Source organism: Eleginops maclovinus, chromosome 10, assembly GCF_036324505.1.
Source record: "Eleginops maclovinus isolate JMC-PN-2008 ecotype Puerto Natales chromosome 10, JC_Emac_rtc_rv5, whole genome shotgun sequence".
Taxonomy (NCBI): domain Eukaryota; kingdom Metazoa; phylum Chordata; class Actinopteri; order Perciformes; family Eleginopidae; genus Eleginops; species Eleginops maclovinus.
This window is the reverse complement of record NC_086358.1, coordinates 5,547,768-5,575,625: the sequence shown is the minus strand read 5'-3', so window position 1 is coordinate 5,575,625 and position 27,858 is coordinate 5,547,768. Positions and strand designations below refer to the sequence as shown.

At 43.7% G+C, this 27,858-nt stretch overlaps 3 protein-coding genes across 4 annotated transcripts; 1 reads left to right on the top strand and 2 right to left on the bottom strand.

The window, feature by feature from the left end:
• Window positions 1-13: 13 nt before the first annotated feature.
• On the bottom strand, window positions 14-17,535 carry LOC134870913 (katanin-interacting protein). Its single transcript, XM_063893432.1, is given in 30 exon segments — window positions 14-1,991; window positions 2,092-2,177; window positions 2,481-2,507; window positions 4,464-4,624; window positions 4,708-4,809; window positions 4,892-5,031; window positions 5,303-5,413; window positions 5,651-5,715; window positions 5,802-5,968; window positions 6,191-6,356; window positions 6,698-6,875; window positions 6,963-7,041; window positions 7,182-7,390; window positions 7,604-8,174; window positions 8,176-8,363; window positions 8,995-9,826; window positions 10,505-10,642; window positions 11,451-11,660; window positions 11,767-11,863; window positions 12,143-12,240; window positions 12,475-12,626; window positions 12,795-12,926; window positions 13,144-13,384; window positions 13,612-13,761; window positions 13,912-14,013; window positions 14,103-14,215; window positions 14,878-15,053; window positions 15,323-15,411; window positions 16,898-17,015; window positions 17,426-17,535. Coding segments are annotated over 29 exon segments (4,851 nt in total). The 5' UTR covers window positions 16,910-17,015; window positions 17,426-17,535; the 3' UTR covers window positions 14-1,932.
• Window positions 17,536-17,762: 227 nt separating this feature from the next.
• On the bottom strand, window positions 17,763-24,169 carry dcun1d3 (defective in cullin neddylation 1 domain containing 3). 2 transcript variants are annotated; one of them, XM_063893637.1, is made up of 5 exons: window positions 23,790-24,169; window positions 22,663-22,772; window positions 21,957-21,999; window positions 21,260-21,798; window positions 17,763-19,756 (listed from the first exon to the last, which is right to left on the bottom strand). In XM_063893637.1, exons 4-5 carry the CDS (start codon window positions 21,694-21,696, stop codon window positions 19,213-19,215), a joined length of 981 nt encoding a protein of 326 aa, XP_063749707.1. In that variant the 5' UTR covers window positions 21,697-21,798; window positions 21,957-21,999; window positions 22,663-22,772; window positions 23,790-24,169; the 3' UTR covers window positions 17,763-19,212. The 2 variants fall into 2 exon arrangements, with proteins under 2 accessions (XP_063749707.1, XP_063749706.1); XM_063893636.1 differs by having other exon boundaries at window positions 22,697-22,772.
• A 512-nt stretch (window positions 24,170-24,681) lies between these two features.
• On the top strand, window positions 24,682-26,978 carry lyrm1 (LYR motif containing 1). Its single transcript, XM_063892607.1, has 5 exons — window positions 24,682-24,788; window positions 25,531-25,718; window positions 25,815-25,875; window positions 26,403-26,434; window positions 26,531-26,978. Exons 2-5 carry the CDS (start codon window positions 25,560-25,562, stop codon window positions 26,642-26,644), a joined length of 366 nt encoding a protein of 121 aa, XP_063748677.1. The 5' UTR covers window positions 24,682-24,788; window positions 25,531-25,559; the 3' UTR covers window positions 26,645-26,978.
• Window positions 26,979-27,858: the final 880 nt, after the last annotated feature.

Sequence of the window (27,858 nt, the reverse complement as noted above, 5' to 3'; positions counted from 1 at the left end):
CTCTGTGTTTTTTTAATGAATAATAAGAACAGTGTGGGGTAAAGTCAGGAAGGGGTCTTTTTCAGATATTTGCTTACATTTTATTCATTTCAAATAAACCTACATCAAATATACATATGTAATCAAGATTAGAAAAATAATTAAATATTCCAAAACACTAAATGCCACACATACAACAACAGCCACCGCCCTACAGAGCAGTGACCATCGTTGCTGTAGGACACGCTGAAATTAAATACATAAAACTGCATTTCATATACAATCACTCCCAGCGTGAGTGAGGGGTGTAAAATAGTTTATATATATTGGGGCTCAATGAAGCAGTAGAAACTCCTCCAAACACAAGTGTCTAACACTTTAAGATGATAACAACGGCTAATGCTGAAGAGACTCTCCCATGCAACAAGTTAGTAGAGTAAATATTGAATAATGAACACCGACTAGTAAGTATTATAGTGAAGGTAGAATCAGATAAATCCCTTTTTGAACATGAATCTTCTCAATTTGAGGTAAGTTTATAGTATTTGCATATTAGAAGTTGCCTGTTACTGACTCTACTGGAAATCTAAAATGGCAAATGTAGATTTTTCTCAAAATGACTTTTAACTGGCTCATGAAATGTTTGCCTCCATAAAATCTACCTTATAGAGCAACTTGGATAAAGGTCACTTGGATTGCAAACAAGTTTTTCTACCTGACGCAGAGCAGCAAATATAGACTGAACCTAATTTTGTAAAGCCAAATATATATATCGGAGATTCAAGTGTGGACAGCTTCACGTTGAACTGTACAAAAACCGGACCACTGTATTGTTTTCAACGAACCACTTCAGCCTTCGATATATATCTTCTTAAAAAGGTGAAAAGCTCGTCGGAAGCACTTCCCCAAGAAAAAACGTTAGGCTTTGAAATATATTAGCCGACAGATATAAACTGTTAATAGATATAAATTAGCTTCTGCATAGCATTGGCTTGTGTACTGCTGGGAGTGTTAGCTAGTCTTTAGAGATCATCACCAGTGAACACGATAGAGCGGTGCAGGGATGACGTGTAAGGGGGTCCATTGACAGAAATCAATGGGATTTTTTATTTCTGAATATTGTAGTGAATAAGCTCTGTGGCAAACACACTTCTCTGGTACTTAAGCAAAATACTGTGCTCTGGACATACAGTAGTCTCATTCAGTCACATATCTGTTCTTATGACGATTCACAGGTGTTTACTAATGTGTATTAAGTTATAAACAAACCTTAAATGGGTGTTAACTACAGAACTTATTTCAGGCTTCTTCCCAAAAACATTTGAGTTTGAAACCAGGGACCCCGAAGTGGTAAAATGCTAACTCATTTCCATAGTTTTAGGACTCATCCTGCACCACTCTATTCACTTGTAACCGTAGCATTGGCCAAATCCTGATAGGGTTTTCACGTGGCCATGGAGCAGTTTTTATTTGAGTTCTAATAAGGTATTTTCACGCCACAAGCAGCATTTAAATATGCAGCACAAGAGTCACAAGTAGCAGCCACAGATATAGTGTTTAGTACGAGGCACAATAATAGGGCTGATAAAAAAACACAGCCTTATAGGTTCATCCTGGCACTGTGGGGGGGAGGGAGGGGGGGCAACAATACAGTACGTGTTCAGGATAACATGTGTAAGGGGAGAGGAGAGCGATCCAACCATAAAGTGGAATCCAGTGTGTGTGTGTGTGTGTGTGTGAGAGAGAGCGAACTCATTGGTATCTTTTCAGTCAGGACTACGCGAGACACTTTTGAAGCCGCCATCACAAACCGTGGCTGTTGTGGGTGTGGTAGTAAGGAAAGTTTTCAAGTGACCCACCAAAAAGTGAGCTTAAAAGTCAGCCATAGTTCCTCCTGTTTGATTCAGTCTTCTTTGTGTGAGCAGTGAATCCACATCCGTCTGTTTTTGTCTGTCAGTACCTCCTATTTCCGTATTTCCCAGCGTCAGTCATGCAGGTTTTAGGCCGAAGAGCTGCGTGAGGTGGAAAATGTGATTTAGATAATAACTACATTCAAATTCGACTTTTTGTTGTTGTCTTACTGGCATTTTTAGAACTGTTTCCTTGACTCACCCGGGTCTGCCGTCTGCTTCTTCTTGTTGTGATGGACTATCTGATTCTCATTGGTCATCTTCACATCCTGGTCCTCCACGTAATTACTGCAACACAGCGGGAAGAAAGAAGACACAGCAGAGACACGTTAGCTCATTTGCTGCGTTAGTGGAAAAACAGGAAGAACACAACATCTGACTGATAACAAAGCTTGAAGCCAGCAGGTCCGGGCCTTGAGACCAGGGATGGAGCTAGAGGAGAGAGAGGGGAGGGGGGGGGGAGGTGTCACAAGTTGGGTGTGTGCGGTAAGGAAGGGGTGGGATAACTGGGGGACGTTTGAGGGGACTGGAGCATTCTTCAATACCACAGGGAGGTGCTGACACGGGGCTTTCACAGACTCTGTTACTCACTGGTGGTGGTGTCTGCCGCCGCGGGGGCTGAAGTGGAGAAGAGCACATCTGTGTTCAAAACAACTCACCGCTCGGGACAATGGGGTCTGATCTAACCTTCTTCTCTTTACTATATATCGGCACAAGTGCGTAATCAAACACGTTCAACCTCTGATCCGAGGATGAGACAGAATCCAGAAAAACCTATCCCAAAGGAACGTTTGTTTTATCTATCGAAATGGATTCATTGTAAGTAACTCCTCATGCAAAAAAGACAGGAAATGCTTTGTTCAGGCCCTCAAAGTTGTCAACCAGAATAAAGATTATCTATATTTTTGTAACAGGGATTGTTCGACTGATATTGAATGATATACAGTGGGGCAAAAAAGTATTTAGTCAGCCACCAATTGTGCAAGTTCTCCCATTTAAAAAGATGAGAGAGGCCTGTAATTTTTATCATAGGTATACCTCAACTATGAGAGACAGAATGAGAAAAAAAAATCCAGAAAACCACATTGTAGGATTTTTAATGAATTAATTTTCAAATCATTGTGGAAAATAAGTATTTGGTCAATAACAAAAGTTCATCTCAATACTTTGTTATATACCCTTTGTTGGCAATGACAGAGGTCAAACGTTTTCTGTAAGTCTTCACAAGGTTTTCACACACTGTTGCTGGTATTTTGGCCCATTCCTCCATGCAGATCTCCTCTAAAGCAGTGATGTTTTGGGGCTGTCGCTGGGCAACACGGACTTTCAACTCCCTCCAAAGATTTTCTATGGGGTTGAGATCTGGAGACTGGCTAGGCCACTCCAGGACCTTGAAATGCTTCTTACGAAGCCACTGCTTCATTGCCCTGGCGGTGTGTTTGGGATCATTGTCATGCTGAAAGACCCAGCCACGCTTCATCTTCAGTGCCCTTGCTGATGGAAGGAGGTTATCACTCAAAATCTCACGATACATGGCCCCATTCATTCTTTCCTTTACACGGATCAGTCGTCCTGGTCCCTTTGCAGAGAAACATCCCCAAAGCATGATGTTTCCACCCCCATGCTTCACAGTAGGTATGGTGTTCTTTGGATGCAACTCTGCATTCTTTCTCCTCCAAACACGACGAGTTGAGTTTTTACCAAAAAGTTCTATTTTGGTTTCATCTGACCATATGACATTCTCCCAATCCTCTTCTGGATCATCCAAATGCCCTCTAGCAAACTTCCGACGGGCCTGGACATGTACTGGCTTAAGCAGGGGGACACGTCTGGACCTGCAGGATTTAAGTCCCTGGCGGCGTAGTGTGTTACTGATGGTAGCCTCTGTTACTTTGGTCCCAGCTCTCTGCAGGTCATTCACTAGGTCCCCCCGTGTGGTTCTGGGATTTTTGCTCACCGTTCTTGTGATCATTTTGACCCCACGGGGTGAGATCTTGCGTGGAGCCCCAGATCGAGGGAGATTAGCAGTGGTCTTGTATGTCTTCCATTTTCTAATAATTGCTCCCACAGTTGATTTCTTCACACCAAGCTGCTTACCTATTGCAGATTCAGTTTTCCCAGCCTGGTGCAGGTCTACAATTTTGTCTCTGGTCTCCTTTGACAGCTCTTTGGTCTTGGCCATAGTGGAGTTTGGAGTATGACTGTTTGAGGTTGTGGACAGGTGTCTTTTATACTGATAACGAGTTCAAAAAGGTGCCATTAATACAGGTAACGAGTGGAGGACAGAGGAGCCTCTTAAAGAAGAAGTTACAGGTCTGTGAGAGCCAGAAATCTTGCTTGTTTGTAGGTGACCAAATACTTATTTTACCGAGGAATTTACCAATTAATTCATTAAAAATCCTACAATGTGATTTTCTGGATTTTTTTTCCTCATTCTGTCTCTCATAGTTGAGGTATACCTATGATGAAAATTACAGGCCTCTCTCATCTTTTTAAATGGGAGAACTTGCACAATTGGTGGCTGACTAAATACTTTTTTGCCCCACTGTATCTACATCCTGAATATCCAGGTACCTGATGACAGTGTTCCTCTCTCGGTGGGCGATGTAGGCGTTGTCCGTGAAGAGGATGGTGTGGTAGGGCACCACGGGATCGCAGGTCGGCAGAATGCCTCGGGCCACGTGGCTTACACAGTCCAAGATGCCGTTATACACCAGGAGGTCGTCCACCAGCAGCTGAGCACACAAACATTTTGCCGCTTTAAGTCCAGATTCAAAACTAAATATTCGTCCGGATCTCCACAGACAAAGAGGCTTACCCCAAACTCCTTCACCCCCCTTTGTGGCGTCTTTGAGTAGTTCCACAGTTTGATCATGGACACCGTCACCGGCTGATCGAAGATGATGTACACGCGGTTCACCTATGTGGAAACAATCGATACACTTACAAATGTGCTCTGCTCTGCGTGTGTGAACTGAGTGCGATCTGTCTGAAGCGCTCACCAGTCCGGGAAGCACCGGGGCTAACCACATATATCTTCCATCGTGGGTACTGTTGACTCCGTCTATTAATTTATCCGGAGTCCTCACATCACCGCTCACATTGTCCAGCACATTCACGCTGTCTGGAAAAGCAGCGATGTCTGGGAGAGATAATGTTGAGGAGCAGACACACATTTATCCCCATTAATACTCCTGAAACCATTCATTATTTACCGCCTACGTTAATGCCTCCTCTGTCTGAAACCTACTAAACAATTACAACACAATAAGTGTATGGCATCAGGTTAAGCTTTAATATGAATACCTTTAGACAGAGTTTATATTTGTAAATGTGTGGACCATCTAAACCCAATAGTTGTGGATTAACACTACCATTTCCTAACTGAAGGTCAGACTCATAAGAAAGGATACTGTTGTCACTGAGACGGATCTTCTCGTGGTTCTGGTCATAAAATTCGAGGCCGTTGAGGCCGATGTAGTACGGGTCACCCCAGGTCGTTAGCAGCTGGAGCTGAAAGATGACTGACGGGTGGAGGTCAAGGAATAAACAACATGAAACCACATGTACAGAACTCATCAAGCCCGAGCTGTGTCCAAAATCATTCCCCTAGCCTAGAGCATGAGTGAAAGAGTCCCACCTTTTACAAACATCAGAACAGAACCTTCATTTGACATTTATCAGACTGTCCCAATCCAACTGGCTTAATTGCCAGTGGCCAACGGCATTTTATAGACCAAACAATCAAGTTGTCAGGATACATCCACAAGGCATGATGGGAGCTTCATAGTCCATGCTGGCCAGTTCCTGTTTCTTAGAGTTCCCTCTGAATTAGAGACAACAACATTACAGATTAGGAAATGTAGTTTTCAGGTGTTGTCAATAAATACAAACTAAATGAAAGTCTCCCACCTGTGGTAGTCCTCCGCACTCTTGTTGTCGGTGGGCGTCTGCAGGAAGTCCACGAAGAGCAGCTCCTGGGCGAAGTCAAAGTGACAGTTGCCGGGGCCTTTCCTGATCAGGAAGCCCTCCGATGGGGAGATGGCAACTTCATCCATGAACACATGGATCACCTTCACCTGAACCAAAGACATGGAAAATGTAACATTTGATTTTACTTTAAGTGTTCTGCATAACTAATCTCTGGTTAAATGTAATCAAATCTAAATAATACATGCACCTAAATCACAGTCATCAATCATTTATAGTAGCTTCAGTATTATATTGTCTGATATATACAGTTGACTCTGATCACTTTAAAGTAACATGTATTTTTGGTGATCGCAGACCCTGTGTCTCACCCCTCTGTAGGAGTCCTCAGGGGACTTGTTGTAGTTCCAGATTCGGAGTCCGGCGATGGTCTGGATCTTGTTGAACGTAATGTTCAGGGTGTGCGGCTCACCATAGCAGAAAGGGATCAGCCACATGTGCTGATCATCGGTTGTAACGTTGTGGCCGTTTATCAGCCTGGGTAAAAAAAAAAAAAACAGACAAATTTACACACGTGTGCTGCATGATGGTTTTACACACACACACACACACACACACAGCGGCTCAGACAGCCTGTGTAACACCTGCAAGTACAAAATAATAAGTAGATACAAAAATTCAAGACAATCAAACAATAAGGTCCAGAAATTTGAAATCGATAAATCAGAGTTTTTATTTATTTATACCAATTGGTGCATTACTACTAAAAAAGAGAAAGATCATTTATTAAAAACATGTATTTCACTACAGCTTCTACTGTTGTGTTTATATATCAAGCTTTAAATCTCAACATCCCCTGCATATCGTGTCGGGCGTACTTATCAAGTGTGCGCTGGTCATTCTCGTAATCCGGCAGGTCGTTGAGGTCCCTGGGTGAGGCAGACATCATACTGAGGTCTAGAGGTAAACCCTCTCCATCCTTCCCCACCACCTCCAACCCCGTGAGCCCCATGTAGTGCGAGTCCCCCCAGGTCATCACCAGCTCCAGTCTAAGGCCTGGGGTGGTGGGAGAGATCGTTAGTATAAATATTAAAATGACAGAGAGCTGATCATGTGACGACAGGATGCTGATCATCTACTCACACTTTCCCGTGTACATCCCAGGAATATGATCCATGCTCTCCTCCGACTGGCTCACAGTGGGGTTGAGGTGGAGCTTCAACTGAGACAGAAAGTAAACACATTCAAACCACAGGTGTGTCACACTGTCCTGATGGTAGTGTGATGATGAGCTGTAAAGATTACTGGAGAAGTCGACAATGAAATACTTCTATGAAATCCTGTTCCCTCTGCTGTCCTTACTTTGAGGTCTTCCTCTCTGAAGCCGGCCTGTGTGAAGGGTCTCTCCTCTCCCTCTCCGTCAGCGGTGCAGGGTCTCTGCAGCTCCTCCTCAGACCCCAGGCTCTCGGGACCCTCGCCTTCACTCAGGAAGGTTTCATCATAACGAGACATGGCCTCCAGGATCTCATCGTCAGTGGTGAAGAGGATGGTGTCACCAAACTGGTCCAACTCTGGAGTGACAGCGGAGGGAGAAAGAAAACGTGATCAAAAGTGAAACAAGAGGCGAGTCAAGTCATTGTTTGGCACCGTCAAGATTTTGCTATCAATTTTGAGTCCTAAACTAGTCAAAAGGCTCTTGTCAAAAGGAGTCAACGTGTCATGAGTGTTAATTCTGAGTACCACACAAAGGAGCATTAAAAACGTAAAGGCTTTTCAGTCGATACCTCCAGACAGCGTCCCAGAGGCCTTTGCGATCTCCCCCCTGAAGATGCACCGTCCATCCAGCAGCATTTCCACCTCCTTCACCCCTCTGAAGGAGTGAATGCGGGACTTGTTGTAGTTCCACACGCGGATCATGGCCACCTGGTACGGCGCTCCGAAGTCCAGGATGATGGTGTGGCTTCGACCGGGGGTGAACGGGGCCAGCCAGAGATGCATGTCATCCTGTGTGCGGTTTACTCCGTCGATCAGGTTAGTGACCACGCGCGGATCTTTGCCGTATGCGGGCAGGATGTTGATGTCTGGGGGGTCGGCGCGGATGTGAGCCGGTCGTAGGGGCTCCCCGCTGGAACTGAACACCTCCAGGCTGTTGAGGCCCACGTAGTGGCGATCCCCCCAGGTGGAGAGGATGTTGATGACCAGCCTGGAGCCCTGTGGCAGCACCGGGATCTCAAACTCCTCCTCCCGCTCCATGTTCAGATCATCATCAGGGCCTTCACACAGCGCCTCCTGAGCGGTGAAGGGGGAACGAGGGCTCCTGGGGGCTGTGGAGGGGTTTACCGGGAGTGCGGGGGGGGCCGCGGCCCTGACGCTGCAGGAACTCGTCGAAGATGTCGCCTTCGAAGCCCATGTTGGAGATGCGTCCGCGCTGGCATTGGTTGAACTTGGTGAGAGAGTCCCAGGACTCCCTGAGGGTGTCGTCCTGCTGGCTGTGCAGCAGGGAGGAGCACGGCCTCCTGCGGGAGCTCAATGGCATCGGCTCCTCTGAGAACACACACAGAGCTTTAATTAACAACAGGTCTGAGGAAATGATGACATATGACTTTACCTCTTCAGACAGGCCACACACTTTAATAAATAATACTATTTTACCTTTTTTAAAGAGAAAGACAAGCATACAGGTACAGGATCCCTGAGATGTAAAGTGTGAGTACCTTTACTTTGAATAGTTAGTTTATTTGTAGCTTTACTTACAGTTAAAAGACTTGTAGAGATAACAGTTTTTTCAACATTTCAATAACAAACAACTTTATCATTGAAAGAATAACATAACAAAAGTAAATCTGCTGAAGGGTTAGTCAATCATTACCCAGCACACACAGATGGCTACTCAGTTCAGTGAAGTGTAAGGACTCACTACAAGCTCTTGTCATTTACCAACTAATCAAATGACAGTCCTCGCATATGATTTAAGGGATGGCCTTCTCAAAACACACTCACATTTAAAAATGACTAAGGGAGCACTTCAAATAGTCCCAACATGTTATTTGATCCGTCTCTTTTCTCATTCCTTGTCTTCAAATTGTGTTATCACTTTGAAGAGATTATTCATTTGTTTGCAGAGATGTTTAAAAAAGGTGTCGCTTTGTGTGTCATAGCTTTAAAACATCCCTACCGTTTGAAAGCGCCGTAGCTCTGAGGTGCTGCTCCTCCGTCGGCCTGCCGGTGGCTGCAGAGTTTCTGAACGAGCTCCTGCGTCCGCTGACGGGTCTGTCTGCCGCCTGCTCAGCCAGCTCCTCCAGCAGATTGCAGCTCAGATCCAAAGAGTCCCCTTTCCACTGCCCCCCGTTCCCCGTCCTCTCCGCCCCCCTGCACACTCGCCCCGGGTTGCACGGCAGCTCCGGGAGCATCGAGGAGGACGAGGCTGTAGGAGATTTGGGCTCCGTGGAGTGTTGTGGCACCAGCCATCGAGGCCTCTCTCTGCTGGCCTCGCAGCCTTCTGGAGCTCCTCTGTTCAGCGGCTGCAGCCACTGGGGGGCCACCCGGGAGGAGGACGGCTGGGTGGTGACCGTCTGCTCCATGGGTGCAGGGGGCTCCTCCAAGCTGGACAAGTCAAAAGAGTTTCTCTGTGTGGAGGAGCGAAGAGCGGCGGGTGAAACCCCGACCGGTGGGGCGATGGGGGGCAGCAGAGGGTGTGGTTTCTCCTGCATGTCTAACGTAGCGTGGATACCTGCTTCTGATGGCTGTGGATTCCAACTGTGGTGGAGCTGGGTGCTGCTGCCATCCCCGCCCTTCCTGTCCTCATGGCGCTGGGGGCTGGCACCCCGCAGGTTGTGTCCTGAAGACACGGGGCTGGAAAACAAGGAGTCCGAGACCTGGAAATCCTGGAGGTCAACGGTGGTGCTGTAGTCGAAAACCTGGTTAGCGCAGCCCTTCTCCAGCTCGCCTTCAAACACCAGCGTGCTGTTGAGGTACAGCTTTATGTGGCGGGCACCGATGTCAAGATCCTGCAGAAGGAACAGAACTTCAAGTGAACAGAATATACAGTCAGGCTGCTAGTTCAAATTGAAGCTGCAGATATTTAGCATTTAGCACATCCAAAATAATCCTGAAGCATAACATCAAAAAAGTAGAACACTTTGTCGCACTACTATTGATTCATTTACTGGTTTCTCACATGCAGTGAGAGTTCTCCAAGCTAGCAGTAATTAGCGCTCTCACGGACACAAGTCATGGCTGAAGCACAATTAAAATCTGCTTAATCCTACAGACAGTGAAGTAGCACAACCCAGGTACACATAGAACCTGTTCCCCACGAGCTGCTCCTTACCTTCCAGGGTCAAGTTAATCTATATAGTTTCAGTAACACAGAGATAAGATGGGGTCTTTGCACCCCTCTGATCAGCAGTGAGAGGCAGAAGCCCGCGACTCCCCAACACTAATCCCTCTGGGGCTAATCTCTCTCTGTTCCACATTTGGACAGTCTGACTGGCAGCTCAGCCAGCCAATGATTAAAGAGAAGCCCTCCGCGCGATGGCACCACGCCAATACAGTGACAACACTCAGGCAGGTTGGGTTTATGAGCTTTAGTGCTACAGACAGCAAAGTGAGTAATCTCTGAACTCTATGGGGGATAAATCAAAAGCTGTAGCATACCATTTGGCACAGAAACAAAAAGCACATACATTGAGGCTTCTGTTGTAGTTCCAGATTTTGATGCGGGATATTCCAAAGTCTGGGGAGCGCTCCGTGTTCCTGATGACGAAGTAGAGCTGGATGGGGGGGTGGAACGGACACATCCACATGTGGCGCTCTTTGGTGGTCTGTCAAACCCAGGAAAAGAGAGAAAAATAAGCACAATGTCATAACCTGAAACTGGTGTTTAACACAGTAGACTGGTGTAAAATGTGGGCTGCATCCCATTTAGCTGTCCAAGGTTTAGAGCCCTTTTATTTAGCATGCTTGCCATTATTATTTTTTGCCAGTGTGGCTGACATAGCCTGACAGTAAAGATAATCTGTGAAAAAAATCTGGTTTCTCTGCCCCCCCCCCCCCCACAGCTTCTAACAGCATTTGACAGATTTCCCTGTGCCCGAATGAAAACAACCAATCAGAGGCGAGGAGTGTCAGTGTGCTTACTGCTGGTGGATTCAGCTCGAACTGTCCCAACTAGGCCACGCTGATCAATCTGGGGGGTTTTTTTTGTCCATTTTCTGCCTCAAATGTTTTCAGAAATATATTTTAGTGTTCTGTTTAGCTGTTGGAATAAAGAGTTTGTGGCTCTTTGGTTGGAAACAGCAGAGACCAAACCAAACACCACCCAATAGCTGGAGAAATCTTATATTTTACAGCGAAAAATTACACTCAAGTATGTTTCTGAAATGATTTGAGAAGAAAACGGGACAGAGTCTCTGATTGGTTGTTTTTGAAACCAATAAAGAGGCAGAGGAACCAGATTTGTCTACAGGTAATCTGTCTGAAGATGTAGTAAAGATATATATAGTTAACTGGACCTTTAATGTGTTATCCTGGTATAACACGCCAATATGTCTTCTGTGAAAGGCTCTCCTGTCTTTTATCCAAAGACGATTTGCATTTGTGATGACGAGGGCAGAAGGAGCAAACGCTCACCTTGACCTTTCCGTTAACGAGCGCCCCCAGATTCCCGGGGTAGTCGGCGTTCCTGATGTCGAGGTCGTGAGGAGACACATACAGCCTCTTGTTTCTGAGGCAGAAGAACTGCAGCTCAGTCAGTCCGACCTGCAGCGCGCTCCCCCAGTTTGACAGGATCTCCATGGTAACATACAATGCAGGGGTGACCTCCGTCGAGGACAGCCTCGCCTGCGATGAAAAGCACAGAACATTCACAAGGGCTTCTGTGCACTTATGTCTCCATCACACCCTTAGTGTTGGGTTTGATCACTGCGAGACGCTGCGACTGACTCACCGGCTGCTTGCTATGCTCTGCTTTGACACTCTGAGGAATGTTGTAGCTGGGTCCTGCTTCCAGATGCTCCAAGGCTTTCAGCAGTTTCTGTTGTTGCCTGAACAAAAAGATTCCATCCTCAGCTCCGCAGGTTTGTTTATGCGGGCTAACCTTCATGTGAAAGGTGAGGGATGGCTGAGCACAGCGGTGGCTGCGCTAATAAATACTTACTCAAGGTCAGAGGGTATTAACACCATAAATTTCAGCGTGGATTAGCTTCTATAAAACACCATTGACACTAAAGGATGAACCACAAGTACAACGTGTCCTTGTATCCCTTATAAGCCAGAATGTATCTACAGTATCTGTGTAGAGGTTTAATGTTTTGTCTGTTTACCCGTGGCCCATGAGCGTGATTCTCTGCATGGCCACACTGACACTGTTCTCATCTTTGTCGTAGTGCGTTAAGCCATTGGTGAGCTGGTGTCCCCTGCCCTGGATGAAGAGGAAGACAAAACCATACATAAGCTTCAGGGCCAGAGGTTACCTGTAAGCAAAATCTGTTACACTGTGTTCAAATCACATAGAAAATGCATAGCGTTAAAAGGTGGCATTTTCAATTTCAGTCAATAATGATTTGATTTGATTTTCCAAAGTCCTGTGGCCCTACTGTAAAGAAGAGGGTTGTGATAGAGTACAGGTGGGGTATGAAGAGTTTGGCAGGCAGACCGTGTTGCGGTTGAAGAGCTCCAGACTCTGCGAGGGGTCGTTTTCCCTCTGGATGGCCTGGCGCACCCTGCATGCCATCTCCTCGGGGTCCCGCTCCTCCACAGAAGCCTTTCTGGCTGCCGACAGGGGCCTCTCCACCCGACTCCTCGGCCCTAAAGCAAGAACCAAATGTCTTATTAATAAAAAATCATGCACCATGCTAGCTAACAGCCTGCACAGAAACATGTTTTTAAAAGGTTCCGTATACAGTCAGATTATTCTAAATGTGTCATTTGAGGACTTTCTAGTTTAAATGTAATACCTTGTTAAACATGACTTACTCTGACAATCCCAGCTGTCTTTGGATGGAGGCCTATCTAGTGTTTTGCTCTTCACCAACAGAGGCTTGGTGGGTATAAAGGTGTCAGTGTTTTCTCTCCTTTTTGCAGACAGAGAGCGTTCAATCTTACGACCTGAAATAACACAGAAGACTAATGAAGCATCAGTCATTTCTTTTGATCATCATGGCATAGCTAAAGTAACATCTTAATTGAGCAGCTAATACATTTAGCCGTTCTTCAGGTCGATGCTGATGAGGCCGATATGGGGGAGATGGAACCACTCTGGGCAATTAAAGCTCCCCCTCAAAATCAATAACACATTTGCATATGAAAGGATGCTAAAGCCTACCTTGAGTCGAGGGTCCAAAGTCGAGGACAATGAGGTTTGCTGAGTCAAATTCTCTGTGGGAGCTGCTGGAGCGAGGGTTGGAGGAGGATTTGGAGGAGGAGAGAGGCAGCCCCAGCTCATCCAGACTCTCGGTGCTCTCGTCCCTCTCGATCTGCTCCTCCACCCACTCCTCGTCCGACTCCTCCCCCGCCGAGCCGCGGCTGCTCCGCCTCATGCTAACCTCCAGGCTGCGGCGCAGCACCTAGTTTACAAAAGGTCAGCGTTTATGCATGCGCACATAGTCATTAAAGTAAGTACTCGCAATCGTACACACACGCCGGCTGACAGTTTAAGCTTTCCTCTGATTTGTGCCTGAAAAAATGTCATAAATCAACACCCAGGAGGAGGAATCAAATGAAGGGAGTCACTGCATCTCACGCCACCTTGACAAGATGAATTCAAACTGTACATATCTCTTCTTCTGCTCACCTTTACTTCCTCAAGGTTGAGAAGTACTTTCTCATTGTGTTCCTGATTGGCCTGCCCTCCTTGGCTCTCATGCCTGGAGCTGAAGGAGCGCGACACCTTGCAGGGGTCCCTCTGGGAGCGGGGACTACGAGGTGAGCGCAGACTGGAGCTCTGTTGGAACGAGGCGATTGGATAAAGCGGGGAAATGGCAGAGATGGAGAGATGCTAAGTAGTACAGACAGCTGCATTTGACAAACAGCCCCTCCCCTTAAAAAGAGAAACACCCACGCACACAGGCTTAGTAGGCAGTGTTCACTGTACCTCCATGTCTATGCTTTCATAGGGCTCGAAATCTTCAGAGTAGCGCTTTTCTGGACAGATCTGCACACTTGGTCCTCCCTCTGTTCGAATCCTGACAGAATCCTGCATGCATGAAAAAAGAGCAAAACATTTAGGTGTTTACACTCTTAGGAAAGACGCACACTCAATGATAACATCTCAGTAGTCAGTACCTGCACCCATTCTTTCCTCTGGACCTTTCCCGGAGCAGTGTGACTCCTCTTCCTGCTGTTTTCCTCCAGATCGCAGCTATCTTCGGTTAACTGGTGGGCGCTCCGACAGACATCTGCCGATGAGTAACAGCACGGAAAGGAACATGAGCAGCTTGCAGCAGACTATTGCCTCAGAGGAGAAGGAACAGGCAGTCACACGCGCAGATGGTCCACAGCACATTGAGGCAGAACGAGAAACTGGCTGCCAGCTAGAACTGTCACTATCATTTATTCACTGGGACTGGGCATGTGATCATACCATGCAAACTACAAGCAGAGTGGTGGCCATTAGCTCATGCTCCATATGCTCTGGAGATGACAGAAGCAACACAAATGTGTGTATTAGTAGTACGATGTGGCCTTACGTTACAGTTTTAAAATGACTCAAGAAGCATATTAGCAAAGGAAAACAGAAGGCCTTTAATTCCCCTAGGTACCTTTAATGCATTTTATGGCCAGTAGAGAAATGACTGAAGACTTAAACAGCAAAAGTGTTATTTTAAATATAATATTAACTGTATTTACTCTATTTAGGGGTCAGTCGATGTCTATTGTATTATTCGATTTTTAAGCATTTTGAGGACACTTTTTGTGTGTCTTCAATGATGGAAATTGATAAAGACAAGGCCAAAAAAACTAAGAAGAACATTTCCCCCCCCCTGCACAACGCTGGTAAAAAAATAATGAGGTCTTATATAAAGGCTTTCTACTTTTGAGTGTTCGTTTATTTTGGTACCTGCTGCACGTGCAGGCCTCCAGGCGGGTGTGGAGGTGACAGACTTGTGGTCGGAGCTCTTTGTCTGTTTCCTCTTGGCTTCAGCATTGGCTCCGTTAAGATAAATGGAAAAACCTTGCTCCAGCTGTTCCAACTCAATCTGTCTGGGTTCTTTGACTTTAAGGCGCTTAAGGACCCTGAGAAGCAAAAAATAAAAAGTTCAGTATGTCTACAATTGAAAGTGATGAATAACAGATTTGAGATGGCTAAGGTCTCACAGGAAGACAGGAGACATTTTCAAGGTATTCTGACATCCGTCCCACATTTCAGACACTAATTTAGATCTCAATTAAGGATGAACCAATCAGGGCTCCTGTTAAGCGGCAGTGATAGGAATAGAGCAGTTGTGCATCTCCTCTGTGAAATCTAATCTGTCTCTCGCCAGCAGCTGATGCTCACACTTCACCTGTTTTTCTGCTGGAGGGCGATTAAATATTCATCCAGGGTGTTGTCCACAGCAGAGGCTTGTTTCTCTCCTTGGCATGTCTGGCTCTCCTTAAAGAAAACCAGCATGAGTACACACACGATGCAGAGTCAGAAAAATCCTGCATCAGCTACTTGAAGACAAAAACAGACACAATACACTCCATTGTTGCACGAGTACTCACGATCACGGACTACAAACAATATCCACTTTATTCTGTACAGAACATTTTAAGCAAACAACTTGCTCCCCCGGTCGGTAAATAAAGCATCAAATGAGAACATGCAATGTGAAGGGATGTTAACGGAGCATGGCAGATAGACGACACGGAGTTATGTAACTTGCAATGTGTTAGGGTCTTCGGAGCCAAATGCGACTGTGCTTGTAATGGATGGCATCAGGATCAAACACATTCAGAGTGTGAGGGTTAAAATGAGATATAAATACAATTGGGAACGTCTTCTAACCGGCCCTCAACAAGAACTGATAATAAGTTTAACGCTGTTGGAGCTCAGGTGCATCTGTCTAATACTTTTCCTATGAATAAAACACCATTTGTCTCATGATGATTTAAGCTTTGGCTGATCTCTTTTTGTGTTTACATGTTAAGACAATGATGATTTTGGGATCACGACAATATTTAGTGAACTCTAAAGGCATGCAGTCTTTACATTTTCAGATGATGTGGCAAATAGTGATCACAGCAAAAGGCTGAGAGCTGAAAAATATGCACACAGTGGGAAATTACTGACTCAGCATGGGGCGTACTCCCTGTGGAGTAACTCCAACACTTTTATGAATTCATGCCGTTGCGCTGTCACATTCATGCTTTTCATTTAGAGTCGATGCTACCCCATTCTCAGTAGGTGTTAGCAAAGCAGTGGTTACAAAGTGACGCGAACCAGAGCCAATACCTACTGCAATAATGTGTCACTACGATGTAAACTACTTAAAGTGTCATGTAATTAGTGATAGATGAAGATCTGACCATTTCTTTATAAAAGCCACGATTGATGAGATTATTTATTGTTAAAAAAAACTGCCAAAACTACAAAGTGAGGGTCCAACCCAGGGATGTTCATTTCTCACAATAAGAATTTTGTTTAGGGAATGCTGGACTCAATTATTATGAAATCATCCAGATTAAAGTAACAGATGTATGCCTGCTTAAGTCTTATGTCACATTAGCCTTGATGCATAACCAGTGGGAATTTGTACAAAATGTGCCTTGGAAGGAGCATTTGTTGTCTGCATTAACAGTCACCTACAGCTCATGCCATTCATGCAAGACGAACATAGAAATCACAAAGCCCTTACTTAAAATTCTACAAGTCAACTAGGCTACAGGATCTGTCAAAATCAGGAGAAGAGAAGCAAAGGAAATTGAAGGAAGAATAGAGCACTTGTTAGTGGCAGATAGAGAAACAAGAGAGAAAACTGCTGTAAACGTGGCATGCAATGAAGCTATAATAAACAGCTTCTTGATATTGTAAAATAAAAGGACAGCTGATGTGAACCAGAGCAGATGAGTGGTTACATAAAACGCTCCTTGCTTACCTCGTTATCCATTGTGTGGCTGCAGATGATGCTGTTCACTTAACCCTATCCCATATTTTGCAGCGGACCGGTGACTCTCCAATAATATCATTTAAATCTGTGGTGCGTTTGATCACCGCTGCAGAGGAAACACAGATGAGTAACCCCAAGGTTAGCTGTCACATAAAACCTCAATTACCTTCAATGCGTTTAAAATGTCGCCCCACCCGCAAGAAGATTCAGAAGAACAGACACATATTATTTGCTAACAAACGTTATATTCATTTCAATGGCATTTACAGCTTACATGCTAGGCATTTCTGGCGGTTTTAACACTACAACAGCAGCTGCCAATTTCCAAATCAACTCCTGGCGCTGTGGCAGAGAGAACGTTAGCATAGCTCACTTAGCATTGATGCTAACAACAAACTGAGAAGCTATCTGGTTAGCATTAGCATGTATCCAGTCAACATAAAATGACACAAACACAGGCTCATATTATCGCGCACATTTTCCTCTCGTTCCAATAAATATCAGAAAACGACTTACTGTCCGTGTGAAAACAGTACTTTGTCAGCCATTAGCTTTGAAATAAACGAGTTTTTCTTTGTTTTCTCATGTGCCCAGTGAGTAGTGTTGGTTGGTAACCAGGATAGATGTCCACCAATGGGAAGAGCCGCATCAGTGTAAGCCACGCCCCCAATTCCATAGGCTTTTTTCCCCCGTTGCTCTGACATGCAGACAAGCCTCCACAAAACCCTGCTAGAATACCACACTGCTACAATAACATGCGACTGTCATTCAGCATTAGAATACCATAAAATTGCTACGAAATAAGGAGATCATTGAAGTAAAAATCACACAGATGTCCATGGTGAAACAGTCAAAAGTTCCAACACTGTTTTTATTCATTATAAATCAATACATTTTATATAAAAAAGGACAAAGGGGGTCTGAAATAAAACCATTGTAGATGTAAACCCAACAGATTAGGTTATGTGCCACCCTCTTACCACACTGGACCCTTTACCACAGACCCTTGATTAGCCAGCATATGCGGTTATCACTCATTCACTCATCCCAAAACACACGGGTCTAAACTTGAGCTCGATCTACAGTTTGGAAAATGGTTTCAAATGTAAATTATGTGGTTGACATCAATCTTCTTGCAAAGCGTTGCAAGTATAGCGACTAAGCATGCCATTCGTTTTTTGTGCAATCCATTACAAACCAACACCAGCAGCAGTCAACATTATTTGTGAAGTGCGCACACACATTGTTTTTTGTTACCAGTTCAGAGATGTGAAGACTGTTAACTCCTGAAGGTACACAAAATAAGCTTTGTGTGGCGCCCAGTGTAAGGCCCTGAACTCTGGTTTAGGCAACATTTTCTATGAAATGACCAAGACCTACTTTAAGCTGACTTCCTTAAAATGAGGCATCTTAGTAAAGCCGGGAAAATTGTGTTTTTTACCTAACCGTTTTGAAAATAGGTGGACATCAAATAGGTAAATGCTGGAGATCAAAAGAGAGCGCAGCCAGCTGCTTTGACAAGCTAAGCCCTCAACACACTAGTAGCACTCAAAAACACTCAACACAGAAGAAAGGGTGGGTATGTTACCAACTTGGATTTTGAATGGAAATTACAGCTTTGTTTAAAAAAAATGCCCTTGGGACAGAATCCATCACTGCTTGCTGTGTAATTGCAAGCATGCATTTGTGAAGGCAACCACTTCCCCCTCAAAGCACTGCAAGATAAAAGCATACAATCTAACAAAGATTAGTCCATTCAAGACGAATTCACTGACCCTCATGGTGAACCCTCGTGTTTTCATAGTAAGAAATGATTTGTGGTAAGGTCGCCAAAATAAATTCCCTTTTTTATTATTTACTATTTCCTTGTACAAAATATATCAGCGGTGTTACCAGGTCCAGAGCAACTGTCTGGACCATCATTGTGAGAGGTTATGGCTTTCTTTTGCCGGATTTTTTTAACGGATCTAACTCTGCTGGGTTACCGTAGGTAGGTAGGTAGGTAGGTAGGTAGGTAGAGGTTAAAATGGACCCGTGTCCAATTACTTAAAAACACAAGTGGGAGGAGAAAAATATGTAAAACAATAACTTAAATAGAAGTGCTTAAAACATAACAGTTCATAGAGCCCTTTCGAAAACCAAAAAAGATAAGGGTGCAAAGCAGGAATCCCATCCCGACAGAAAAGGAGAGCGAAATGGACAGCTGTAATGGTAATACTAATATTCATCCGATGATTCACAGACGTATAGTTCATGTGTAGGTCACATCCTTCCCTCCCTTGCAAATATTTCTTGATTCCTAGTCAGTGGCCCCCCCACGTCTGTGAGCCGCGGCTTCCCTCTGTTTCGAGTCTGTCTGTTGTGGGAGAACACTCTGAGTCAGTACACCTCCCCTCTTCCTCCTTAGCCATCTGTGCCTGTTCCTCCTCCTTTTTCCTGCGCTCCAACTCCCACTCCACGAAGGTGTCGAAGAGGCTGGGCCACGCCTCATCTTCGCTGTAGTTGCTCAAGTCGGGCCCGATTGCCTGGGTGAAGTTGAGGAACATGTTCCACGTGTCCCTTGAGATTCCCCGAATACTCGAGGGGTTCTCCGACAAGAAGTCCAGCCAGTGCTCCAGGATGGCAGGCGAGTTCTGGGTGAACACCAGGCGCCACAGGGCGATGGCGATCTCGCGCTGCAGCGAGCGTTGGCCCTCGTCGGCGTCCAGGCCGAACTGGAACGTGAAGCGGTACAGGTCCTTGAAGTTCTCCTCGCCCTTGGCGTCCAGCAGCATGACGGGGAAGCGTGAGCAGATGCCCTCGAGGCTGTCTGCCTTTATTGCCTTGCAGCCGTCAATAAACTCCTTCCTGGTGACACAAAGTAAACAGGACCAGGCATCAGAAGAAAAGCAGACCATTTCACTCAGGATAATAAAGCCCAGAGGCATACAACATAACAAAACTACATAAACAGAACCAGAGCTGACTGGCAGCTTAATTTATAAAAAGCTACAATAAAAAGTCAGAGATTGCAAACATAAGAGCCATGTGTCTAAAACAACTATATACAATTACCATCTGAATACAATGAGATTTATAATTGGATTGTATACGCTTTCTGTCTGGTACATTTGGTGTTGTTACTGCACAGTAATAGAGGAAACAAGATCATTAAAACCTTGAAAATCACAACCAAAAACAGCTTTCACAATAAAGAAGGCCTGGTCCAGTTTTATGAATACATTTAAAAATAGTACCAAAAAAACTTTATACACTTTGTTATTCGAGCCCTAGAAAAATATAGGCCTCCAAAGTCATATTCTGAACAGCTTCAGTAAGCATTAAGCGACAAAGAAGCATGCTGGTAACCAGAGTGTGGTGCTGTCAAAAGCCTCGGATGGAAAGTGCTGAGTTAAAAATCATGTGGGGCAGTGACCAGCTGCCCTATTCATCTCTAACACTAACGGCTGAGGGGCAGCAGCGCAGGGTCCGTTTCCTGTGTGCCCCCCTACCTGACAGTGGGAAATGTTTTGTGTGAGTTTGCATCTAGGTCTGTCTATTTGAACCGCTCCAGTATCGAATGAGGGCCAGAGAGTCAAATAAGGCAGGGATGGGAAGTCTCTTCTCTAGTTAGTCAGTGGGGCACGATACTTTGGCGGCGTCAGGAAAAAGTTGCTTAATGAAAAGTTATCAAAATAAAAAAACTATGAACTAAACGTCTCTGGGATATGTAGGATAAGCTGAACTCCAAATTAGATACCTGATTGATACATGTTGTGCATCTTGACAGTATTTTAAGGACATATGCCGTCATTGATGTTTATGATGGGTAATGTGTCTGTACAGGAACATAAGGGTGCGCTATTCATTGAACATTTTGTTTACATTTTTATCAAATGAGGAAAGTCCACTTCAGATTAAGAACCCCCGCCCTTTTTTTTAAAGGGACATACATAGTTTCAGTCAGAAAGCAAACAGATATTGAAAGGGAACCAGAGAAGAAGCCCCATCATTCAAACATCTCTCCAACTGCATAGTATAGGTCCTGTGTGTGTGTGTGTGTGTGTGTGTGATTGTGTAAGGACAAAACAACTTTCCATCTGTTCATTAATAAACGAATTCTTCTTCGCACCAACGATGTCACACACAGCAAAGCACAAACTGAATAGCTTTATGTAATAAGATCTTGTTTGGTAATTAAATCAGGGCAAGTACTATTGAAACTATGTGTTGAATCATCTGGGGTGAAGAAATACCTCCAACATATTTCCCAGTAACTATCCAAATATTGTGTAGTAGTTATGCCAGTTCATCCTGATAAACAGATACCAGGAAAATCAACACGCCCCATTCCCCAAAACCCCACCCTACCTTGTAAACTTGCACATGGTGGCTGCTTGAAACTTCCAGGCAAGAACGAGCACTCTGAACTCCGCTGGGTCCACACACAGGTCGTTACAAAACATCTCCATGCCTTCCTCCAGGATGGTGTCTTCATGTTCATCCTTGTAGCAGTAGAACAGCTCCTCAATGCGCAGCATCGACAGCCCATCCCCATCCAGACCCTCGTCCTTGTGTGGGTCCCCCATCCCTGCTGAGATGACGGGGGTCTCTACTGTAACCTCCAGGGCTTTGGTGCCATTTGACAGCTCGCTGATGGCTTTGCTACCCGGGACATTTTGCTCCTCTTTGTGACCACCGGCACCGCCTCCTTTCTTGTGATGGGACTTAGATCCTCCCTCCTTGTCTCCACTCTTACTGCCGAGCGAGGATGTCGGGTTCTTACACTTGGTGACACACTGACCCATGTCTTCCTCCCTGGTCTCTTTCCTCCTCACCTGCAGTCCCCGTCTGAACCACCTAGACGCCTCTTCTCTGGCCCTGCGAGACGTCTCAACATACCCTCAGGCCTGAGGTGAAGAACAATTCAAAAATGTTAATTGCCATACAGTGCCGCTGCAGACTTGCTCACAATCTAAAAGGTCAAGATCCACATTTATGTGGCTATTAGTAGCATTAAATCCAACAGGAACACGTTTGAGCATTGGAGGTAAAGAAGTTACTATACCTGTGCCAAATCTGCTAAAATCCACTGCCGAACTTCAAAAACCCTAAAAAGCAAAGCCAAGAGAGACAACGTTATACAAGTAGACAACCAATGCTTACACAGTGCAGATACATAAGGAACCGGTAACGACAGAAACCTACTGAGGTCGAAATGGTTTGTTGTTGAACAAAGAGCGAGTACAAGACTTTGGTTTTCCCAGTGTCAACATGTCAACTTAGTTTGTGATGAATAAGCTTTATTACATTTCATTCTACTTTAATTATATGCAATATAGCCATACAAGTTACGTGTTTATATTTGCTCGGTATCAGGAGTGTAAAGAGGGAGTTTTACCGGGTTCTTCAACAGGCACTACGTACAGATAAAAAAAATGCAATCACACAAACTATCAATTTTCTAAAATATCAACCATTAACCGAGACTGAGGAACTATTATGTTGCCAAAAACACACTTTCAAAGCTATTTTAGATCGCTTAGAATGTTTACATGGTTAATGGTTATTAATCCCAACATCTGGCGGCAGAAATTGAATTTAACGTTCAAATAACCATGATAACTTAGATGATAGATAGGTGAGTGCCTCTTTCCAGGGTGCCTTCATGCATTACTGACTGAGTTGCATGTGTTTAAGTGTTAGGCATTCTGATGCAGCTCATTGTTTTCCTAGAACATTTAAAACACATGAAAGTTAATCAAGTGTTTTACCAGTTATCAAGAAGCTGATCAGGAAGTAACTTACAGACGATCCCTCTGAAGGCATTGGCCAAAGCGTGTTCCTATTCTGCTCCATCACTGTGACCTTGACATCCGCAATGCTGAAAAAACACATTATCTTGTCATCATAAGCAGAAAGTGATAGCTCACCCCTCCCAAACCTGCAGGACTATTTTTGCCAACATGCAATGAAAAAGCAGTAATTTGAGCAAACTTTGTCTCATTGCAGGATTATTTCATTACTGGCTTCTATAACTACAGAGAAGATGGTAAAAAAAACAAAAAAAACAAAGAGCTTTAGCAACTCAGGTTGAGAATATATAACATAAGGGTAGACTGCTTCGACCTAAATGTGTTGCAACTCTGATGTGGGGAGGTTACTTTTGAAACCAAGTGTGTCTCTAGTGATCACTGCCATTGCAGAGCCACGATACTTGGGCTAACATTAATAATAAAAAAGTGTATTCAGTATCAGAGCCAATCGAGTGTCCTGATCATGGCACAGGGCATGTCGAGGCAAAGGTCTCACTGGCCTCTCCTGACTAACTTCACCAAACACACCTCTATTCAACACCTAAAAGCTCATTTTCCCATTACAAGCTTATGATTATTAATGCTAACCATGTCATGTTACACAGACTGTATGTAGGTATTGGTTTAAATAGGTTAACAAGATTGTTTATGCTAAAATTGACCACAAAACTAAGCTATAGTACGAATGTGTGCCGACAAAGCACAGCCTCGGTTAAGTTAGACAGCTGATCGTATTAAATGTTAATGAGCATTAATGTGTTCTAGTTGACCAAGTTATGTTTGTAGGGAAGTGTCGAGCACAATCAGGATCAAGTGAGCTTATGCAAAACACTCACAGATATCATGTAAACAGTGTTTTGATCACCATTTTATCCTGGGAGTGTGATTCATATATTAATTCAAATGTTTCTTGTTGTAAATGTGTTCTTTTTTCACTAGACATCCCCGCCACAGGGCCATTTACATCAAAACTGCCTGCTGGCCCTGACGACGTCGCCATAGCTAGCTAGCATCAACTAAAAGTTAGCTATCGGCTAAGCTAGGTCTTCCGATTAGGGACTCATACACATACCAGATAAACTCACCTTTTTGGGATATTGTAGAGTGTGGAAATGGATAACCATCATTTCAGGGACGCCAGTACAAATGAAGTTAAGTTGTCCAATGTAGCGTAGAAACGAACTGAGGCAAACTCGTCGCGTTAAGTCAGATTGCTAGCTAACTGTAGCAGGCAGATGACAAAAAACTTCCTCATCGATACCGAATCCGCTTTGCAAAAATAAATAAGTGAAACGCTAGTAACCACTTGGTGCTTTTGATTTCCTGTTGAGTTGTGTTCGCTCTTTGGAGTGAGTTAAAGGACCACCTCGGTATTAAAAGCAGCCCATTTCTTTGTGCTTCCCCCTTTTAGTCATTGAGTGTAGCTACATTGTGGGCATTTTCCTGCATCACTTCCTCTCTGCAGACAAGCAGACAACAGCTGATCATCATCTCAGCCGATGGAAAGAACAATATATATATTTATTTTTTAATGTCACGACTTTCAAATAATGCATAACACTCATATGGGCAAATTAGGAATAAATCAATGACTTGAACTTCCCCCTTTTTTTAATGACATTTAACAGAGAGCCTTTTAAATATTATATTAAACAATGTTAAATGAGTAAAAAAAAACACATGGGTTCAACTGGGTCTATAAATATAAATGTCATGTACTTTGAAATACTGCATAACACCCAGATGAGAAAATTACAACGAAATCAATTAGTGAACTCGTGTTCTGTTGATGACATTTAACATAGAGCCTTGAAATCATTTTATTTAACACTGTAAAATATAATATAATACTGTAAAAAAACATTCGTAACATATGGCTTCAAAGTCTATAGATATGAATTGTACAGATAATGCTCCTACTTTAAATTGGTATTAACATATCCAATTTGAACTACAATGAAAAGAGGCACTGTTTTTTCCTTATAGTTCGGTGAATACGTCATCACCCGGCGACAAATGTGTTATTGCTGTCCTACAAGCTACTGTCGAAGTAGCCTCTTCACCAAATAGAGTTTTTGGTCAAGGTTTGTATATTTAAACCTAATAAGCTATAACATAAATCTTTACTAATGTGAACGGCACTTGCTGTTCATTTTGTATGTATTATTTAACAACATGTGTCTTTAGGAGCTGTCATTCTCAAGGATAGCTAGCTCCATGTTGACATGTTCGTGTTTTCTTTCAAGGAAACTATTATTAATGCCTATGGCGAATGGGGTGATGCCATTATTCTTAAGTATACTTTAATCTCGACACATATCAGAATATCCGATTAATACCCAACAGTCAGTCATGTAACAAGCTATGTTTGGGAAACCCCGGGTTGGTTTTAGTGCCATCTAGCGTTGAGTGATGTAAAACCTGGCCAGATTTCCTGTGGCCCCGAATGACCACATTTCTTGGATTAGTCTTGAACAACTTTCTTGTACACAACTGTATTTTCAATTCTGTTGTTTGATTCACTCAAATAACTTCATTGTGAATATAAAGTAGAAGAGTACAAACTCAGATAGGCACCAAACACCTGGGCACGTTGAATCCAAAAATAGAGGCTAGATATTGTCTGATACAGTGTTTGTAAGTCCACACAATTTAACAAAAATACTCTTTACATTTACAGACAAGTGTGTAATCATTGCTGCAATGCATTCAACCTTGTTCACAAAAATATAGGTAGGAATTGTGTTTTCTACACACAGTCAAACTAATAGGGTTTGTATTTCCATTATTTCCTTCTGTAAAACTGAGATCCCTTTTTTTGTGCAGGTGACTGCTGTGTTTCTTTTTTTGTCTCGATGACGGCCTCCACTCGCAGGACGGTGTTGTCACTGTACATGCGGGTGTTTCGCATCGCAAGAAGCTGGCAGGCACAGAGTGGAGTTGCAAGTGACACGGAAACAGAGAAGAAATACATGCTACAGGAGGCCTCCACTCTGTTCAGACAGAACCAGCAGGTGTGTACAGCAAGTGCGCTGATCACAGAAACGATAGGAAGTTGTTTTATGACAGTTTGGAGGACTCGTTTTGTTTTTCTGTGTGCTTCTTCTCAGCTCACAGATCCAGAATCAATAAAGAGGTGTTTAGAAGAATGTGAAGCAAGAATAGAAATAGGTAAGAGTGGAGAGATGCCACACAGTCCCTTACATGTTTTCTATCCATCAGCGGAAAGCAAAGTGCCACTAACATACTTTCACTCTGACACTCGACCTATACATTTTCTGTGCTAGCGTGATCAGTGTTTTTCTTTTGGTCACCATTTATCACAGGGGTCCAGCTAATATAACATATTTAGATGAAGTGTGTGTCACCCAGTAACTGAGAAAGTTCAGCTGAAGGTGTTTCAGAGGAGTAAACATTGACATACTTTCGTTGTGTTTGTTTGACATCCGACAGCATGTGCAGGGTTTATTTACCCTTGTGGCTTTTTTGGCTTTTGCTATTGCATATGCCAAACATTTTAGAATGGTGTCTGTTTTCAACCTCAGCTTCTGTGATAGTTCTACAGTTAACTGTGTTGCCCAAATACACACTCTATGCAATGCAGCAAACAACCCATAAAGCCTATTTAAAACATTACCAAGTAAAACCATGAATTCAATTGTATTTATCCATTATTGTCCCCCCCCCCCCCCCTCCAGGACTACATTACAGGAACCCATATCCGAGGGCTGTAAGTAATAAACATTTTACTTGACAAATTGGATGTTTTTTTCTGTCTGTGTATGTGGTTTCATTCAGTTATTTTGTTCCCTGAATGTTCCTGTAGATGCACCTGCCTCCGCTGGGACTGGCAACTCAGAAAGGCAGGAAGCTGCGAGCGCAGCAGCGCCTGAGGAAGCAGGCCAAGCCGGTGTACTTACAGTCACATGATGACAGCTGATGCTCCACATCTTCGCTCCCCGCCAACAGTTCAAGTTACCGCGGGCAGGAAACCAGAGTGCACAAGTTCACAAGCTGATCTCCAGGGCTGAGTTGCATGCACTCAATGATGCACAACACCCGTCGTTCAGACACAAGCCATTTCTAATTGTCGGTGTTTTTTTTTTTTACTGTACATTTTGAGTTCTGACTGTAGTGGAAGAGTGTCGACCTGTAAGGATGGAGTGACCCTTAATATAAGATCAAGTTGTATATTTTATTTATTTTTACGTGTAAAGATTGTTGTAATATATACTTCACGTTCTCTTACATCTATTAAAAAACACAAAGTTGTCTTTAAGTCTTTCATTCGATAGAAAATGTGTACTTCCAAGTGAGATCTTCAATCATGTACCTGTATGGGAACCCATCCCCTGATACTGGCCCCATTTTCTCATATTTTCCATGCAGATGTAGCCTGGTCTTTCACCTATAGAAGTAAATAAACTCCAGGAATGTTGGCAACAGCAAAGAGGAAGTTGGGAAACAGGTCGTTTTTCACTCATCCAAAACTGTGAGTCATTGTGGGGTATGCGGAGTGTGTACTTCCTATGAAGTTCTGAAAAACTAAAGAGGAAGTTTTGGGGGAGCTAGACAAAAAGAAGGGTGTTTAACACAACAGTGCATTTTCATCCTAACAGACATTCAACCAAGCGCAACAATGACAATATGAGGCAGAACTTACAAAGCTTTCCAGGAAGTCACACAGAGATGATTAAACCCCATGTAAACGTTTGTGATGAGAGGCAAGTTAAAGGGTGAAAGAGTAGTTAGGTTTGTACATTACTCCCAGTTTTATCCAGAAATCAGAGCAGAAAGAAGCGTTTATCTCATCTACCTGTTGATTCAGTGTACATCGATCTTCAAAAAGTTCTGCTCTATTTAAAATCTTCTTTTTGCCTTTTCATTCCCAGCACTACATAGCATTTTTTGAGGACTACGTTTTGTGTGTAGACTCAATCCACAATATGGCTACAGTATCTTAGTGGAGCGAATGGGGTGTATCGAATGTTGGTAAAAGTGTCTCTAAAATATTCTAATTTAATTAACTATAACAATAGAAACCAATTAACTTCGTTTCAAAAACTGTTATATAAAGACAATAATAAAAAAATACATTTATATAAAACATAAAGCTCAAGTAAAGAGGACAGTTAACTGATTGTATTCCTTAAA